This window comes from Antechinus flavipes, chromosome 3, assembly GCF_016432865.1.
Source record: "Antechinus flavipes isolate AdamAnt ecotype Samford, QLD, Australia chromosome 3, AdamAnt_v2, whole genome shotgun sequence".
Lineage (NCBI taxonomy): Eukaryota > Metazoa > Chordata > Mammalia > Dasyuromorphia > Dasyuridae > Antechinus > Antechinus flavipes.
Window position 1 is genome coordinate 318,496,194 of NC_067400.1, and position 16,189 is coordinate 318,512,382.

The window sequence follows — 16,189 nt, forward strand, 5'->3', positions numbered from 1 at the left end:
AATTCTTGGCCCTCCTTCCTATTCTTTCATAACAGCTGTTTCCAGATAACAGATTCTCAGAATGAGACAAGTCTCCCTAAGGCCCTCTCCAGGAATTTACTAAGTGAATAAGAACTAAGAGTGTAATCCCATTTGAAGGATTCTCTCCTGTCATCCCCTCCTGCCCCAAGACTGCCATTCTGTTCACTGAAGCTTGAGAAAAAGGTGTCCTCAGAAATAGAAGGCACTTGCTTGATCAGGTCAGGGAAAGCTGAGGGTTTTATCTTTATCACAAAGTTTGACACCTTTCCTAGCCTGGCTTGGAGGGACAGTGGCCCAGTTGACATTTAGTATCCTTTCTAGTTTGCTGTATTTCTCAATCCCTGTTCACTGTACCCTTCTTAAGGATTTTCACAGGAAAAAGAATGGCCATTCTCAGTTCTTTGTTCCATCTTTGTGCTGATGGACCAGGACTGAAAGCCGACATACTAAGAGGATCCATAAATAATTACTATGTTAATAGCTTTCTTTGCTCCAGTGTTATTAGCTGGCTAAGCTATAAGTCATTATCAAGCATTTTGATTGATATGCTCAGCCTAGAAGTGACATCAGAGAATGTTTAGCACACTGGCCTTCTTTTTCATTCAAGATTTAACACAAGATAGCTTTACTCAGTAGTCTAGTGATGTAGCTTTTAAGCTGTTGCTTCAGAAATGGTGGAGCACTTCTAAATATTATAATCCTTCAGATAATTGCTGGCTATCTCCCCTTTATTGTAACTTGGTGGAAATCAAGGGAAAGGTTGGAGAGATTTCCAGCCTAGTAGTCCTTGAATTGGGCAGTACCCTAATGGGTTAATGGGTAGAAAGAAGGGAGTTTATCATGTCCTTTTCTTGCTTGTATCTTTCAAATGAACTAGATAGAAAATCATAACAATTATTAAAATAATAAAATCCCCCAAATCCTTTTTCATTAAGCATCTATCATAGGATTAGAGTTTTTATTTATAACTAGAAGGGATCTTGAAGATCATCTAATCCAGTGTTACCTACTTTTTTATAAATACATGAGAAAACTGATCCCTGAGAGATTCAGCAATTTATCAGTTTTTTTACCATAAACCTTTGCAGGTGATAAGGTGCTAAGTACTGTAGAGAAAAAGTGATGCAGACATAAACTCTTTCTTCAGGGAGTTCCCAGTTGGAGACATTGATGCAGGCAGACATGGAGAGGAGGATATGCATTAATTAACATGAGGCTAATATAAATACTAAACAGGTAACAATCTGTTCAGATTACATAATTATGTTATATATAGGCAGTCTCAATGACACAGTAAGTGGGAAAGAGTCATGGGAGTTTGCTGTTTAGACAAGGTAGAGTGGGAGTAAGTTGTCACCTCTTTTCCAATTAGGGGAGGCATTTTTGAGGAGACGAGATTCTGTAATTGAGGTATAAATGTGTCTTTCCAGTTTGAACTGTCCAAACAATTGCCTAGTCGTCTGTAGCCATAGCCTACACACGGATCAGTTTGACTAGGGTGAGTGAAGAGTCTGTTTGGAAAGTTGGGGGAGGGAAATGAAGCTATGGGTAGTGGGATCCTTTTTCCATTTTAAAAGACATACTTAGTGTTTGATATTTGCTGTGCAGTTGTATCAGTCATGAGATAGAACCATTTTAGTGACAAGTTTAGGATACCCCTGCCATGTACAAGGGAGAAGAGCAGGGCACGCCAAATCTCTCACATGTCTCAGATAAAATGTCTTTTTTCCTGTTTCAGTCCATAGTGGCTTTTCTGAAGGATCCAGAAGGGGCCCCTCTTTGGGAAGAAGATCCTGAAGCTAAAGATGTTGTCCACATTGACAGTGAAAAGGTATTTCAATTTCCCCAAACTAAATGAATTCTTAGTTATGTTGGAATTTACTTTTGTATTTGAGTCTAGGTTATTGTGAGTCACTTGAGAAGAAAAGAGTAAACTGAGGAAATTAAGAAAACTGAAATGTTACAGTATTTCATACTACTCATACTTTCTTCTAGGGAAGTGGGCTCTGTGGGTGGAAATCAGGGGAAAGGGATAGATCTTTATGTACTTATTTCACTTTCTGAAATTTAAGTGATAGAGGGTAACAGAATGCCTCCCATCTCTGTCTTTTGAGCTTATTTGCCAATAATAGTAAATTTATATGGATGATTTTGTGGATGAGATCAGTAAGAACTCAATTAATAAATCTTCTAGATACAAAAGCTTTTTTATGATAAAAGTTGGCCATAATTTTTTGTTTCTGTTTAAACTAAACATTTCACAAATTATGAAAAGCAATGTTGGAATGTATTATACAGTTAAGTAGGATTTTTTAAAATCAGATTACATGGGACAAAAAACCATCTGTGTTCACAACTTCAATTTGTTATACTGTGGGAGATAAATGGGACCATACTTTAGCAAAGTTGTGAAGCAGCTCTATAGCCATCTCTGTTTCTATGCTTTTCTACTTTTAATGGTGACTTCTCATATTTCAGGACCACAGTGTCCTCTTGTTCTTTTATATCCTTTTTTTCTATCAAAATAGTGCCATCATGCACTTATTTTACTAGCTGGTTCCCCTTTAGAATGAATTCATTTTATTCTTTGTGAGTTGTACCTTAGGTTTTTTGCATTTTGAACTTTTCATTGTGGGATTAAAAGTCATTGTCACTGTTAGAGAAATTCAAGCACCAGCAGGTAAGTAGAGGAAAATGTGTTAAATATAATGTAGACCCTGACATCAATTAAGCTTAATTTATCTCTTTTGAGTGACTTTGTGATGAAAATGGTATAGAGATGATCCTCATTTGCTCCTACTTTCCTGGCCCACTTCAGCTGCTGGATATTTATTTTTGGGAATCGCTAGAGATAGAAGACTAAAGGTGCTAAAGGACTAAAGGTCTTTTTCAGAATTTGGAGTCTTCCCTGATATGCTCAACAAGTTCCCTTTTGGCAAACCATCCCTTTACCTGCTTTGCTTCCTTCTCTGCTTGAAGATAAATCATAATCTTTCCAGTTGTCCTTGACCTTAATTCCTTTGTCCTTGCACTCCTAAATACCTGTTTTGAGGCTTGTATTTTTTTTAAAAATGTTTCCCATTGTCTCTGTTGTTTGGATGATATTTCTTACAATATTCTTTTTTTCTGATGTCCTAAGTTGCTTCCTCTTCTTTCATTCTTTTGTAAAGGTAATATACTAAAGTTAATTTGGCCCTGGTAGAATCCGGATCACAGTTGGGAGAGTCTGAGCACCCATACGGTTAACTTCCAATTGATTTTGACAAACGTTTCAGCCCTCATTGACTTCTGCCTGTTGTGAATACACTTATGGGTTCCCTTTCCTCTTTTGTCAGTTGTTTTAAGTTTCAGAGATGTGACCTCATTTAATGTTAAATTATTCTGAGCACAGCTGAGGAAATATATTTGCCAGCCAGAAAGGTAAAGAACATTGGGATGGAGGAAGTTTTTCCATCTATAAGATGAGGCACAGCATCAATGAATCTGAAACTCCAAGTCTGTATGGTGTACGTCCCTAAACCGAGATACCTCCTGTCTTGATTGTCCCTATTTTGGGTTATCCATGCATGATAGCTCCCCAATCCATTAGCATAGATACTTGGGATTTATCTGATAACTCAGAGATATATATGTAACTGTGATCTTTCTTAGAAATCTTGGCTTGTGTAAGAAACCATTCAGGTTTTGTTGAATGGATGCTAACATGTTTTCTTTTTGTACATATGTTAAAACTTGGGTTTTAAAGCTTTTTAAAAGTTTGACTCTTTTTTTTTTTCTTTACAAGTTCTGCTGTACATGTTCTCTCCTATGTCACTACTTACATACATTTCTGTTTTTTCCTCTCAGGAATTCAGACGGATTGTGAAGAAGGATGACAAACCTCTCCTGATGATGTTCTATGCCCCTTGTGAGTGACTAGAGATATGGCTTAGGAAACTTTTGTTCTTTTTCACCCCTAAGAGTTAGGAGTGGCAGTAGCCTTTCCTCAGAAGCTCTCATTTATCTTAGAGCAGGGGTCCTCAAACTTTTTAAATAGGGGCCCAGTTCACTGTTCCTCAGCCTGTTGGAGGGCCGGATTATAGTAAAAACAAAACCTTTGTTTTGTGGGCCTTTAAATAAAGAAACTTCATAGCCCTGGGTGAAGGGGATAAACGTCCTCAGCTGCCACATTTGGTCCGCCGGCCGTAGTTTGAGGACCCTGTTAGAGGATTAATTTCAGATCAAGGTTTTCATTTCTCTCTCCTTTTTTCCCTTTTGGTTATTTTCCTCTTTTGATACAATTCTCCCTCCTGTAGAGTCCAGAACTCATTATGTGGTTCTGTCTTCAACCCGCTTGCCCTTGTTTTTTCAGTTTTCCTTCAATCCTATATGTTTTTTGCATACCTGAAAAAACTCAATCGTTTACTAGTTCAGTTTGTTTCTCTAGTCATTGCCATTCTTTCTTTTCAGAAACCCTGAAGCTATATATGAAAGTTTCTTCTTCTTGGTGATCACATTCTAAAGGACGATTTGTATTTCATTCATTTCAATGAGTCACTTCCCTCCTTTAACTCAGGATATGAGGTTGTTACTCTTGGATGCTTTTGCTCCTTGGGCCAGGGTGCCTTGTTGCTATGTCCCTGAGTGACCAGGTAGAAAGCGAGAGTGAGACATTGGTACCTTCTTCTCATCTAAAGTCAACATGCTGGAGTGTAAAACATGCTGGACGCTAGGACCAATCAGGACAGCAAGCCTGGCGCCGCCACTTATCACCCGCCCAGCCTCGGCCAAGGTTCCTAGCTCCTGGGAAGCCTTAGCTCCCTTTCCTGTAAAATAATTATTAATCCCTTCTAACCCTAATATTCTACGTAATCCAAGATTTTTAAAAGATATTAAAAGGGTATGTGCATGGGTATGTGTGTAAATATGGGGACATATGCCTGTGGGAGATGGTTGAGTGTTGGGATATGGATATAAGCAAGTGAAGGTTAACAGTGTCCTATATCTCACCTGTTCTTTAAAGTCAGCTTCTTCCCTGAAGCTTTCTTTGAACAAAATCTGCCCTTCTTCCCTTTTCACAGTCTTAATTTTTTGTGCACAAGATCATCATTAATATCTCACATTGACATGACACCTTACTTTATCTCTTGGAGCCAGGCTACTGTGCCTAAGCTTGAGCCTCTGTCTGGGAGGGCAGATCGATTCCCAGGACCATGTCCTTTTGCTGCCATGCTTTCTTGGTGGCTCCAGGCTGGTCTTTCTTCCTCAGTGCTGTGCCCTTCATGCCTTCCATTCCATGAGATTACTTCAGAAGTTCCTTCCTTGTGGGGGACAGCAGAGGGCTTTTTTTTGCTTAGATAGGACCAATAGATGGTTTATATAGTAGAGTCATAAGTCAAAGGAGCTAGAACTGAGATGGATTCTGGAGATCAGCAAGTCCAACCATTCAATTTTATAGACAAGAAAAATGATGCCTGGAGACAGTCAGTGACCTCCCAAAGTCCCAGAAATTCAATGATCTTTCTATTCTCATACATTTTGCTAGAACTAATCAGGAACATCTATAAGAAATCATCTACTCCAGCCTCTCTTTATTTCCAGAGGAACCCATTTCTGCTTTCTGGGCTAACTTATTTTGGAAGACTTTATCAACTGACTTTCTTGAGGCTCTTTGAATGATTTGCTTTGTTTTCATCTATCTTTTTTAATATCATCAATCTTGTCTTCAACTTATCTTTCTCTCTGCCACAGATTATCTTCCTGAGAGCACCTGTCCATTCTCCTCACTTGGTGGGAATGACTTCTCGCTATGTAATCCCTTGGGGTTGGTGGTTCAGAGTCTGGGGTGCAGGTAGGGTATTCTTAGGAAGTAGCCAGAGATAATTAGTTTAAGTTTACACTAGAGGTGTCTTGTTCCCTTTTGAATGGGTGTGCTCTTGATGCTTGGTGGGGAATTTGGGAGGTAATGAAGCTCTGAGTTGTGTTAAGTTGGTGGGCTGACTTAATCGGGGTGACAATCATTCTCTCTGGGAATCACCTCCTGATTTTTCTGACAGGAGAACAGGCAAGATGGCAAATCCCTCCTCAGAGGGTTGAGCCTTATAATAAAAGAGCAGATGCTATTTCTCCTCTCTCCCATCCTTAAAAACCTCGACAGTCCCTTTTGGGGGTGTTTAGCAGCTGTCATTTGCGAGTCTGGCACCAAAAGCTTTCTTTTATCCTTCTGGTGGGAGCCCATCTGCATCTCACCTTTATAGCCTTTATTCTTTTCCAGCGGTGGGAAAAACCTGCCGGTGCTCAAATATTTTCCCACCAAACCTCCTTAATTATCCACATTGTTTAAGCTGCTCCTTCCACAGGTTTCCCCTATTCTTATTTTTGGTACAGATAGGGAGGGGGATGGTCAGGAAACTCTTTTTCTGAACCTCAGCCAAATAGTCCCTTCCCAGGATAGTCCACTGACATTCACTTGGCACATTTATATAGGCTTATTTCCCTAGAGAATGTGCATCCAGCTGAGCTCATTGGTGTCCATTTTTTCCCCTTTTCATCTTTATGTATCTCCATGGTGGGGACAGATTCCCCAGATAATTCTACATTTTCTTCCCTTACATTTTTTATTTCCAAGATAATGAAGAATCAACTGAAGGATGAGTGAATGATATAAATCAGCTATCTGAGGTCTGAATGTTTAGAGGATTTTTTCCCCCTTGCAAAAAGGATAATATGTTATAGCCTTTAAACAAGTGAGAGTTATGCCTTTATTTCTACCTCTCCTACTCTGGATTAACATACCAGTTCAGGAGGTGGAAAAAAGAAAAATAGGGAGAGTGACTAAATAAACACCATTCTTAGTAGGGAATTTGAAGTGAAGAAGCCTCTCGTTACTTCACATCAGCAGCTGTTTTGCACCTTAGAGAGTGGCATAGGGCATTGAGTTCTTGAATGATGTTCCTGGAGCCCCACAAAAATGGTATTTGAATCCAGGTCTTTTTCTTTGTGAGACTTTATCCACCATACTACTGTGCTTTTTCTGTAGTCCAGAGTATTTAAGCATTTCAACCCTGCTCTCTAGGATGTACTCCAAGATGAGGAAGTGCTCCCATTTTCTTTATCCCACTCACTTCCTGCTAAGATGTTAACCTGAAGCAGGCCTTGGCAGCGCTGACAATGCTGACACATGGCCCCTTTGTCCCACTGTAGTGCATGGAGATGGGAATCTGCTGTTTGACACTTTGCATGGCTTCTTCATTGGCTTCTGAGGCTATCAGACACTTCTCAAAACCTGTTTCTGCACAGCATCTGTTAAATTAGCAAGCAATCTGGTCCTTTAGGAACTGCCTGTGTCTGCAAGAGAATTGTCTCTTCTTTTGCATGATCATTGCAGAATACTTAGTATGATTTAAGGGCAGGAGGAGTTTAAATGGTGCCAAAATGACCTCTATGATTTATACTGTATGTGTAGTGCCTAAGATTTTGATGCTCTATGAATGTCCTGTGGCTAAGCGAAAATGAGGATTGTACCTTTTCTATACTCTATTTAATAACATTAAATAGACTTTAAATTCCAAGGCTTCCCCAAAAGAACATGCTCCATCTGTGACTTTGTCCAGCAAAGGACATCCTAGTGTCCTAAAATGCTATCTTGTTATAAAGCCTGTTCATCACCAGCAAGGTCTGTTAATGTAGTCCATTTTTTAATTATCCCTGCTAATAGTAGAAGATAATAGTATCGGTGATCCTAATTTCTAGTGTTGTAGAATATGTGATGTAACTTATTTTTCAGGCTAATTGGGAAAGAATCTTATAGTCATTTTGTCCAACTTCCTCAGTTTTACAAATTTCACAAGTGACATAATCATGATCACTCAGCAAATTAATGGTAGATCTGGGATCCTGTGATTGGTCCAGATTGAGCAGCCAAGGGTAAATCTCAGAATCATGATGTCCAATTCTCTATTCTTTGAATGATGTCCCTTCTCAGGACCATTCTCTGTGTATGATTTAAAAAACTTTTTTTTTTTTTTTGTTAATGGTAGAGAAAATCCTAATTCTTGTTATTCTAAATTATATTATTTGATTTTTAATGCCATGTTTTCCTTCCTAATGACATTGGATTTAAGTTTATAGTGATGATAAGTGTGCATTTCCCGAAATGTTCATTGGGCCATGAATTGACTGGACAGTTTAGGGAGCGTGGTATAGAATTAAAGTCATTCAATATAATTTAGTGTTGTAGTAAATCTTGTTTTTAACTTGTTTTTCTAACAAGTTAAGATGAATCTCTGAATATCAGTAACACATAAAGCTAACAATTTAATCTTTATTTTCTAATGAGTGTTAGCTCTGTCAGTCCAATTAGATTGTAAGTGACTTGAAGGAAAGGAATATGCCGTACATCATCTAATAGCATGGCATACTGGAAATAGAGCTGGCTTCATGGTCAGAAAGACCTGAGTTTAAAACCTGCCCATTGACATATACTATTGTGTGACCCTAGTCAAATCACTGGATCTTTAATTGCCTTTGGCAACTCTGAAACTATAAGGAACAGAGAAAGTATTATTATTATCCTTTATTAGAGTTTCCTCCTGGATGGTTCAATACATGGGTGAAATTATGACTCCAGATATCTGTGTTGTGTTGGGCACATAGTAGACTGCTAATACTTATTGTTTAGTGTCTGGAGATGGGGATAATAATACAGGGTTGTTGGGAGGGTCCAATTAGATATTATGCTTGGCATGGAAGAGGAGCTTAATAAAAATTCTTTCTATCTATCTTTCCATTTAGTGACTTCTTCAAACTTGAGCAAATTTATCTCTGATTCTCAGTTTGCTCACTGGTAAAATGGAGAGGGTTGAACTAGGTGATATATCTTAATATCTAATATGTAAATTATGGTCTAACTATATAAAATCCCCCAACTATGATCTTATGATATTAGAGTATAGAAGAAAGGGTTGAAGATAACCTCAGGTGCTGGATAACAATATTTGACTTTTCTCTTGATTGTGTTGTAGGGTGTGCCATGTGTAAGCGGATGATGCCATCTTTCCAACAGGCAGCCACAGAACTAAAAGGCACCCATGTAAGTGAGATGCTCTTTGCTGGGCATGGGGTACAAGTCTTTACTGAAAGTTGGGGGAGGGAATGGTATATGAACAGAGAAAGGGGGAAAGAGACATTTTAAGAAATAGAATCAGTGACTCAGTCCCTAAAGTTCCTGGATCTGCTGAATAGAAGAGAAGGGCCTTTGTATACTTTGTGTAATGCTGGGCTAAATATGTTGTATGATGTGAGAGATCTCTCAGTTCTGCAAAGAAAAGACATTCTGAGGAGTCAGTGGCAGGCTGGTATATAACCTGGAGATTGGAAGAATATACTGTAATCCAAAAAAGGGTAACATGAGCAGATAGGGAAGAAAATACAGATAGTCTACAAGCTGGTCAGGAATTATCTGCAGAGTAGATCATTCAGACAGAAAGATGATAAAGGCACAATGGGGGAATCACTCACAAGAACATTTCAACATCCGGAGCAAGTAATCAGAGAATCAATGAGAATAGAAGGGACAGGGCAGTACCCATCTAAGATTAGGATCATGAAGTCATCTGCATAAGGATGATAGTTGAAGTTGTAGGAGTAAATAAGATAGCCTGCAAAAAAAGGATAGAAATAAAAAGAGAGAGACCAAAGTCAAAAGCTGGGGGAATGTTCATTTTTAGAAATTAAGTCCTAAAGTCAGTAAAGGAGAAAGAACAATCAAAGAAGTGGGAGTAAAAAACAAGAAAATGTGGTGAAGCTAAAGAAAAAAGAGCATTTCCAGAATGGATGGAGTAGTCAACAGTCAGCTTACTATGTAGAGATTGATCAGGATGAGGACTGAGAAAAAGCTACTGGGCTTGAAAATTAGGTCATTGGTGACTTGGTAAGTCATTGGGTCATTGGTGGAGTGGTAAGAGGTCAAAACAGATTGCAGAGGATTGAGGAAGAAATGGATACTATGGAACTGAAGGCATCAGGTGTAGACCACTTCTACCAAAATTTTGATAGTGAAAAGATAAGGCTAATTAAATAGAATGAGTGCAGAGAGCAGAGCATGTTTATAAATAGATGGGAAAGAGCCCATGTAGAGTCAAAATTGGAAGATAAAAGAGAGATGATGAATGGAGTAGGATCCTAGAGAAAATGGAAGAGAAATTTAATCAAAAGCAAAAGTAGAAGGATTACCCTTATTGACCATTAGAGAGATCTCTTCTTTTGTTACCAAAGGGAAGTCAAAAATTAGTGATGATAGTGAGATTTTCAGAGTGAAAGAAGGAAGTTGAGAGTGCTCATGTTGAATGATCTTAGTTTTTTCATTAAAATAGAGTTAACTGTCTTTTTTTTTTTTTTTTTTGAACCATAGATTGCTGTGGTTGAGAGATTGAGGAATAGAAAGAAGACTTAAAATGTGATCATTAAGGGAAATAAACTGGATAAGAAGCATGAGCCTAATCATGGAGTCTGATCTGTTTAGAGAACAGGCAAAAACCTATTTTGGCCTGGAGCATGGGTTACACATAACCATGGGGGAAAAGTCAGGTCATTTTGTGTAGTGCCTTAGGAAATTTTTTCTTCCTGAATCTTGGATTGGAGGCTGAGACAAACAGTTCAGTTAAGTGGTAGTGGTACTAGTTTAAGAAGGAAGCTGAAAGGTCTTGAACTAGAATGTCAACAATAAAAGTCGAAAGGAAGCAATGGATCTAAGAAATATTCTGAAGAATTGATAGGACTCAAGGATAGGCAGTAGAGATGATAGAGAAGGAGCGAAGCATTATTGAAGTTTCATATCTGGTTGACTGGGAGAATAATGGTTTCATTGTGTGGGGGGGAAACATTAGGCAGAAGGGGAGGGAGGTACTTTGGGAGAGGATATTGAGTTTGAGTAAAAGGTTGGGTATTTGATTAAAACATGATATTATAGTATGGATGAAAACTCAAGACTGAAAATGTTCATTTGGGAACTATTCTCATTGAGATGATAACTAGAACTATGAGAAAGAATAAGCTCTCCTGGGCAGAGCAGTAAAAAAAGAAAATTAGGTCCAAGGATTAAACTTTGAGAAAGGCCTACATTTGGGACGAATTAAAAAGAAACATCAAGAAATAGCCAAATTTGTAGGTCATTCTAAGAATTTCTCTCTGTGTTTGGTTAAGTTTTTCTTTATATCTTTCCTATGAGCTGAGGAGCTATTTCCTCTTGTTTTGCCCCAGTGTTTCCTCTTCTTATGAGCCTATTTCCTCTTGTTTTCCCCCAGTGTTAATTAACAACTAATCATTACCCTTTCATGAAAACCCTTTGAATATTTAATGCCTAGGTTTTAATATTGGAAGGGATTTTAGCAGCTATATTGTCCAGTCTTTCATTTTATAGATGAAAAAACACTCCTTGGGAAGTAGCATGACTTGCTCAGAGTCTTATAGTTGGTAACTTAATTTTTAAAATGTAAAACTTGTTATAAATGGACCTATAAGCTCCAAAATTTTAAGCAATTTGGCATTTCAGATTTTTGGTTTTGATATTCCTGGCATATGAAAAGCAGGCATACTGGAGAACAGAGGTGGAGTCATCAATTTAATTGACCAAAAAAAAAAAAAAATACTTGGGTTCTCTGAGTCTAGTGTCCTTCATAATAAACACTTATTTTCAGAAAAAGCCATAAGAAATGAGAATCCATTCTTCCCTCCTCCCCTTCTCCCCAAAACCCAAACAAACCAAGATCTCGCTGCGTTCAACGTTTTGCTGGGTGGAACATTATGTACACCTAATAACAGTTTTTGTCCCTTCTTATCATCTTCAGGTACTCGTGGAAACTGCAGCCTTATTTTAATTGAGATAGGCTTCTCTTACTCTTTCTTATGTTAGGTTATTTCTTAATTTGGTTTGAGAATTTTAAACAATAGATTAGTCTCTTTCATATGCTACAATAATAAATGGAGGAATCATAGCAAGAATAATCAGAAGCTGTCTCGTGCTGCTGTCATGTTAAAAGAATAATAATATATTTGGCAGAGTGCCAGGGTACATTACAAGATGGGACATCTAAAAGTGCTCTGTATTCTGTAAGTGTTTTGCAATCCAGTCAGATAGCAGAGCTATCTGCTTTCTGAATAAAGGATCCAAGAAATTGATAGCAATGAATTGGGTGAATTCAGAGCTCATCCCATCTTAGTCAAGTTGCTCCTTATTTCTCTACTTGTATGTGGAAATACAATGAACCTATTGAAAGTAGTTGATGTTCTGGGAAGCCATTTGGGAAAGATGTCTCACAAAGAAGGGCTTTAGGTCCAGCACCTGATTAAGTTGCCTCTATTAGAAACTTCAGTCACAGCAAGTTATTTGGTTGAACCCAGAAGATGTTCTTGTTGAGGTTTTGATGCTTTTAAACAACCTCTCCTATTATTTTCTCTCAAATAGTTTTGTTTTTTAGTAACTCTCAAAGGATATTTCTTATTAGCTGCAATTTATCACAGAATTTGTATCTCTCTTGATTCTTTTCACTCTCTAATTGCTTCTGGAAGTCAGCAACTTTATTAGTATTTACATGACTTGTATCTTCTTGGTGTAACTGTCCTATTTGTCACCCTTTCATTTTCCTCTTCCAGTCAATTGAGCTTCATCTGCTGACTCAGGCCTGAGCACTCTGCTCTCTGAGCAGGAAGTACACGTAGGTGATTTATTTACCTCTCACTTCAGCCAAGTGCTTAACACCTGCCTGTCTTTGCAGGTGACTCTCCTTTCCTTCCTCTGCACTTCACCTCTCCTCACACCTCCCTTTCACTTTTGAAGCTGCAGACCTGTCACTGCTTGGAACTCATTCTTAACTTCTAATACTCTCTTCTTAATGGAGTCTTCTAGGGTCCCGAGTGGCCTTGAAGAAAGGGTCAGCTCCCTGCTCTGTTTCTTTATATTCTCCAGTCTTTCTAATAGTATACCTCGTGTCCCTAAGCCCTGGTCCTACCTCCTTAGTACCCTGATGTTGGGAAGAAATGATGCTTAAACAGAAATTTAAGTGTTTTTCTGAAGTACAGGTCAGTGTTCCTGTAGCTCTCTGTGTAACTAGACTATTAATACATTTCTATCAGTTCTTTTGTTTTTCAGTCAGTCAGTGAGCATTGCTAAGAGTTTATTATGTGTTTAGCACTGTGGTTATACCACACAGATTAAGTAAAAAGATAAGGGAGATGGGAGAGCCATTAAAGGCAGCCTTATTACAAAAGGAGGACCCAGCAGCATCACCTACATTAAGAAGTAGGGCTGCCCTCAAGAGTAAAGATAAGAATGTGGCTATAGTTTGAAAATATCAAGCCTATCATTTGCCTTTTATGGAATCCTGTGAGACTTTGAACACTTAAACCTTTTGTAGCTTCCTTGTTTTTATTTGTACTGAGAGCCCCAAGGACTGTGTGCTTGTTATAAGCTAAGAGACTGGGTGGGCCAGGAAAAGCCAGAAATTCTAGTTAGAAGATCCAAGCTTTAACGTAAAAAGGGAAGCACCAGGCCAAAAAGAGAAGAAAAGGAAAGGAGCAAAATGGGCAACGATTTGGGAAAAAGAACAAAGCTAGAACTAAGACTAAGCAAGGTAGGCAGTAGTCCAGGACATGGTGTTGGCAGGGTATCACAAAGGAATTTTTTGTTTGTTTTATTTTTATACTTGACATTTTCTTTTAAATTTTGAGACCCAAATTCTCCCCCTCCTTTCATTTTCTTACCATTGAGAAGACAAAGCAATATGATATCAATTATAAAAATATATTTCTATATAAGCAGTGCTACAAAAGAAAGCACAAAAGCAAAACAAGAATAAGAAAATGAAAAAGTATGTTTTAGTTTTCACTCAGAGTTTATCACCTCTCTAGAGATGAATAGCATTGTTTCATCAAGAGTCCTTCAGGTCTGTCTTGGATCATTGTCTTGATCAGAGTATCTAAGTCATGGTTGTTCATTTTTACAATATTGTACACAGTACACAGTATTTTCCTAATTTTACTTACTTTACTTTGCATTAATTCATTTAAGTCTTCCCAGAGTTTTCTGAAACCCTCATGCTTATCATTTCTTACAACAGCATCCCATCACAATCTCATACCATATCCTCCATGTTGAACGCTTTTAAAAATAGAATCATTTTTTTCCATGTGTCTTTAAAATCTGTTCCTTTCTCTGTGGTCTCCTTTTCCCTTAGTGAACAATAGAAAAAAATGAAAACCCTTATCATAAACAAACCCAGTCCAACAAAACTAATCCCCACATTGGCCACGCCTAAACGTATTATGTTTGTCTGCCTTTTTAAAGTTCATTAAGCAGCGTGTTTGATCTTTACTTCCCTGGATAGTCATCTTGCATTGACAGTGGTTAAAAATCCTTCAAAAATTCTCTATAATGTATTGTCATTTTTCTTACTTTACTGCACATCAGTTCATTGGAGTTCTTTACAATTTCCTTTCCAGTTCTTTCCATTTAGTAATTTATCATGATACAATATAATGTATCCCATTATATCCACATACCATAATGTTTAGTCATTCCCCAATTGGAGGATAATAAAGGGCACTTTTAAATGTGACTTTTTACAACTGTACATATTTTTATACACAGGAAATTCTGCTTTCTGAAGCATGTCAGTATTAAGCCTGTGGATGGTAATGTAACAGGGAGAACAATTTTCAGTGCTTTCCTATTGTGTACAAATGCTAGGTACCAGTTTTACTAAAGTGTCCCTGGGAATTTGCAGTGGCAGGAGGTAGGGACTGCCTGTAGCTTCCTCCCACAGGTCTCATTTTCCTGCTCTTTCTCTGCTGTGGCCCAAGCTCTAGTTCCAGTCCATAATAACTACCACCAGTAGCTTGGAACTAGAGGTGTCCCTATTCCCGTTGCTTTTTAAGAGGAATAGACAGCAGAGTCAATAAAAATGGCTGGGAGGGGGGATTTTTTTCTACAACATTGGGAGACAGAGCAGAGATGTATTCTATGAGTTTCCAAATTAGAGTTCTGAATTTCTTTTCCTGTAGAAATACTGCTGTATTTTATGGCTTAAATAAACTTTTGTGAATTATAGCTAAAAACTTAGCTACCATGTGTCACTTTCCAAATGAATTTTAGAAATGAATTTCTTTTGAGGACTTCTTTTGTACAAAGAGATCCTGATTCATATAACTCTTTATTAGAGTCTCGTCTGGGGCTAGTGGATAGTGTCCCATACTTGGTAGCCAGATTCCTTTTCTTTCTTTCTTTTTTTTTTCTTTTTTTTTTTTGCTGAGGCAATTGAGGGTAAGCATCTTGCCCAGGGCACACAACTAGGAAGTGTTAAGTGTCTGGGGTGACATTTGAACTCAGGTCCTCCTGACTTCAGGGCTGGTGCTTTATCTACTGTGCTACCTAGCTGCCCCCAATTCCTTTTCTAGGTTCAAGCTCCTTTGTTCCCCAATTTTTTAAATCCAATTTTCTGATCTCTGGTCTCCCCTTCCCTTTATCTTCATTTATTTATTTATTTATTTTTCCCTTTATTTTTAAAAAACAGTCTTCATGAATGGGTTCCTGACCCTTGAGAGCATATTTTTTATTTCCTGATCCCAGCTTCTGGTCTACTTAGATTTCTTTACTTCTTGCCTATGGCTGGCCTGATTTTTAAGCCATTACCTGCCTATTTGTTTTCCTGACCTACTTTTTATATTTGACCTCAAATATCTGTACATAGTTACTTTCTAAAATATCTCCTGATGTTAGACCTGTAGCTCTTTGTTGACAAGGTCTGGGTCTAGTCTATTCTCATGCCTAGTGACTATCTGGCCTTCTTTGCCTTGATTGAACCCCTTGTTCTGATACTTCCTGGACAGTTAGCCATATGGACATTTTTGCTATTCTGTAAATCTTTTGGCGCATAGCTAACATCATTAATAGGCAAGTTGAAATCACAATGGCCATCTTGTTACTTTAATATTTGGATATTTATCTATTATCTTCTCTCCCCTTTTTACTTTCATACCTTCTGAATTGCCTATTAGCAAAGTGAATATTTAATTGTTCACTCTCTTTTATAAGATTTCCCATGTTTTATGGCTGATCTGTGCCCTAGATACATGTTTCTCCTATTTTAGTGCTTCTGTGAAGTACTGATTCCTCTTCTTGGACTGTCTTTCCAGC

General features: G+C 38.0%; 1 protein-coding gene across 1 annotated transcript in view; it reads left to right on the forward strand.

Moving 5' to 3' along the window:
• Positions 1–16,189, forward strand: part of PDIA5 (protein disulfide isomerase family A member 5) — a 170,611-nt gene that overhangs the window by 87,682 nt on the left and 66,740 nt on the right. Inside the window, exons 6-8 of the mRNA XM_051985419.1 lie at positions 1,760–1,852; positions 3,868–3,928; positions 9,024–9,091. Of these exons, the coding sequence (XP_051841379.1) occupies positions 1,760–1,852; positions 3,868–3,928; positions 9,024–9,091 (222 nt within the window). The remainder of the gene's footprint in view (positions 1–1,759; positions 1,853–3,867; positions 3,929–9,023; positions 9,092–16,189) is intronic.